We start from the raw sequence: 4,094 nt of genomic DNA, 5'->3' as shown, positions 1-4,094 counted from the left end.
AATATAGACTTCGAGTAGTAAAGAAATGAGCACATGTTTTGTGTGCTTCATTACAATTGAAAGACAAACTTAATGACTTGGCCTAGGATGCCTTGATTGCCACGATTGGGTAGTGATGAGCATGAGATTCCCTTCTTCCTTAAGTGCACGACTCAACAATTAAGTCATATGATCAATGAGACTTGAAGACTCCTTATTGCTCACGGCTAAGCTTTGATGAGCCCCATTGGATTCTTCTAATTTGGCACATGACAATTGTTATAGTAAAGCCATCTTAATGCTCCTCGGGTACACTTGGACTTGGCATCGAATTCCTTTGCTAAGGAATGAAATTCCCACGGCTAAGTGTTGATTAAGGATGCACTAAATAGCATAGAATGTCGTTAGTGCAATATGGTAGGCTGCCAACGGCTAGGACATGTGCATAATGCACCATTAAGATCTCAAATGGCCACATGCTAATTTCATACGAGCATCTTTGCTCCAACAACTCTAAAATTAACTTAGGATTCCTCTGGATGAATTATGCTCAGGTGGATTTAGCTCCAACGGTCCAGACATGGTGTTTAAGCCTCATAAATGCTGCATTAAGCTCCTCCACGATCATATTTTGATTCCCTTCGAGCAATCTCCCTCCACGGTCATATTTTGGTCCAAGCATTAAAGTGTCGGTTACACTTTTAGACTTGACTTAATCATCCACGAGTCATTTTTCATTCTGGTCAATTTTTATGGGCAGATTTATGATAAACACACGTGAATTAAATAAATTAAGTGTTGGACAAAAGTTAGCCCACACATTTATTATAAAAATTAAATTTGCTCAATACTAATTAAATTGGCTAGGCATGACTCGGTCAGACTACGCCTAGTGCCTGATGTGGCACGCTAGGCGCATTCGCCTCGGTCAGATTTCCTGGCCAAGCCAATTTGGCCCAGCGCCTGGCGCAACACCGGGTGCACCAGAGACCCCAACTCGGTCAGAGTTATCTCGGTCAGGATTTATGCCTGATGCGTCCTGCTCCATGCGAGGGCCATTTTTGGCGCCTGGGTTAGACCCGTGGCCTACCTCATGCGCATGGCCTGGTCCATCCTTGAGAACCATGGACCAAGATGCTAGTGAGCATCTTTAGACCCCCTTAGGCTATCTTTGGCTCACCATCATGGATCAACATTATGAGTTGTCCAAGGGCATTTTGAGCCCTTTTTGCTCTAGCCCTAGTCATAGGACCACTTATGCCTTCAAGGCCATCAATATCAAAGTTAGGCTCTTTAAGGTTCACATCATCCCCTCCTTCTTGAAGAGATTTCGACCTCGAAATTGTATCTCCTTCACCTACATCAAATGGAAACAAACCATCAATATTTATTAGATCATCATTAGATAAATATTTCCCTTGCACTCGGATGCTAGTTGCTTTGGTACAATCTTTACTAAATTCTATTTGATTGGTTAAGCCATCCATGAGTCCAACTTCAAGACAAGTGACCATTGTCTTGGCTTCCCATCCGTCATCAACTCCTTTGATGATTCCAAGCTCCTGGAAACTTTTAGAAATATATTTTGGCAAAACAAAGTTATTTGTGAAAATAAATAGAGGTGTAGTGGGTTGTTTGGTTAGAATAACTTTTTGATCTTCCACTTTATCCATAAGATATAGTGGCTTTTTCTCCCTCTCTTTTTGTATCTTCACACTTTCTTTTGTTTTCCTCTCACTCTTTTTTTTTCTAATGCTATTTTTCTTTTCAAGATCGGTTTATCCTCAATTACTTGCTCGGGGGTTATGGAGAAAGTGTCACCCTCCTTTTGTTGTGTATCAATGTATACTTGTTTTTTCTTCCATCATGTGTTGCTTTTTTGTCATATTGTCATGGACGACCTAGTAACAAATGACTAGCCTCCATCTCCACCACATCACATAGAACCGAATCTTCATAGTTCCCAATAGTAAAAGGGACTTCAACTTGTTTATCAACAAGCATTTCTCCTACCTCACTCAACCCTTGCAATTGGTATGGAGTGGGATGTGTCTTAGTTTCAAGGTTTAGTTTTAAAACTAGCCTTGCACTAGCCACATTGGTGCAACTTCCACTATCAATTATCAGACAACAAACCTTACCACCAACTAGACATCTTGTGTTGAAGATGTTTCCTCTTTGGTCAGCTTCTTGGTCTTTGAATTGGCTTCCTAATAGTCTCCTCACCACAAGCAAGTCACCTTCAGTAACTTTAGCATCATCCTCCTCATGACCACCATCTTCATCACTTGAGGCTTCAGATTGAGATTCTATCTCTCCATTAGTCATGATCATTGTCTTCCTTGTAGGGCATTGAGAGGCAATGTGCCCAAGGCCTAAGCACTTGAAACACTTGACGTCTCTACTCCTTTGACTTGGAACCATGGCTGGTTTACCTTGGCTTGTAGTCATGGACCCCTTGGTGTTGGGTGTAGCTTCTTTTGTTGGGCTCTCCTTCTTGAGTCTGTCCACCCACCTTGATGATTGATATTTGGAACTAGAACTCGAAGAGAATATAGACTTCTTCCGCCTCAATTGCTCTTCTACTTTTATTGCTTGTTGAACTAGATCATCCAACTCAACATAGTGTTGTAATTCAACAATGTCTTGGATGTCTTGATTCAACCCATGTAAGAACCTTGCCATAGTGGCTTCTTGGTCTTCATGGAAATTAGACCTCAACAAGGCTAATTCCATCTCCTTGAAATATTCATCAACACTTTTAGACCCTTGTGTGAGCGTTTGTAGTTTGTTGTGATTATCCCTTTGATAGGAGTTAGGAACAAATCGTCTCCTCATGATCAACTTCATTTCTTCCCAAGTATTAATTGGTTCAGCACCAATCCTTCTCCTCTCCTTTTGAAGCTGATCCCACCAAATCATGGCATACTCCTTGGATTCCAAGGCTGTCACATTTACTTTCTTCTCCTCATTGTAAGAATTGCAATCAAACACTTGTTCAATTTTTAATTCCCATTCAAGGTAAGCCTCCGGATCATTCTTTCCAATAAAGGTTGGTACCTTTATCTTGACCCCTTCTAGTTTTTTATCATCCCTTCTTCTCCCCTTCCTTGTTTCCCTCCTTTGCCTACCCCTGCCTCCTTCATCATCCGAGTCACTTGAGTACCTATAAGCATGGTTGTCAAGCCTCCTATCATACTCCAATTTCATTTGCTCCATTTGCCTTTGGAGTGTTTGAAATTGCGTGGTGATCATGGCATGTAGGGTTGCGGTCCTTGGGGACAATGGAGAACTATCACTTTCATGATTAGGCATTTCACTCAAACTCACGTGTATCACTCACTTTTTGTTTGTGTAAAATGTAGGGAATTGTGTATCACTCAACACTCTATCCTCCACGGCCTTCTTGATTAACCAAGTTTTGAACCAAGAATTTTGTGAAAGAAAATCACTCCAACTTCTCAAAATTGGAACGTTGTGACTTGAGATATACCTCAAGGAAAGAACTTGACACTTTTTGTTTAGACTCTTTTTTTTTTTGGATTCTTTGAACTTTTGTAGAATCACTTTGACACTTTTTTTTGACACTTTTGATTTTTGAACTTTGACACTTTTTTGACACCATTTTTTCTTTATTTTGGATTTTGACACTTTTGAAAGATAAAGATAAAGAAAGATAGATAAATAGATATACTCACGGCCAAAAGAAAAGATTAGTGAACACCAAACAAGAGACTAGCTCTAATACCACTTGATGTGAACCTCTTTGTGAAAAGGCTCTTGAACGATCTATCTTGGTTGGTGCTTGGCCTAAGCTCACGGTTGAGTAGAGCTCTTGAGAGTAAGCAGCGGAAATGTATTGAAATTGGATAAAAGAAGATGGAAAAAATTTCAGGTGAAGGCGCCACAACACTTCAGGTGTTGATAAGCCAAAGTGATGCTCGCCACAAGAACTTGGTTCTTGATAAGAACTTCTAATCTTGGTTCAGCCAAGAAGGTTTGGAGAATACTCTCACAAGGATATAATCCTTTTTGATTCCCAAGGAATTCAACTTAACTTTCAACTTGTTTACTCCATAGCACAAGACTTACATTTATAGGCAAGCCACTAGGCT

The 4,094-nt window shown here is 40.3% G+C and overlaps 1 protein-coding gene across 1 annotated transcript; it reads right to left on the bottom strand.

Annotated features, from left to right (window-relative positions):
* Positions 1,870 to 3,294, bottom strand: LOC109350507. Its single transcript, XM_019591739.1, has one exon. The coding sequence runs from the start codon at positions 3,292 to 3,294 to the stop codon at positions 1,870 to 1,872; it is 1,425 nt and encodes a 474-aa protein (XP_019447284.1).

This window comes from Lupinus angustifolius, chromosome LG06 (genome assembly GCF_001865875.1).
Source record: "Lupinus angustifolius cultivar Tanjil chromosome LG06, LupAngTanjil_v1.0, whole genome shotgun sequence".
NCBI classification, from domain to species: domain Eukaryota; kingdom Viridiplantae; phylum Streptophyta; class Magnoliopsida; order Fabales; family Fabaceae; genus Lupinus; species Lupinus angustifolius.
This window is presented reverse-complemented; position numbering and strand designations above follow the sequence as displayed.

What these genes read in the sequence shown, in the direction of transcription:
- LOC109350507 (XM_019591739.1), bottom strand. Translation starts at nt 3,294, where the DNA reads ATGCCTAATCATGAAAGTGATAGTTCTCCATTGTCCCCAAGGACCGCA.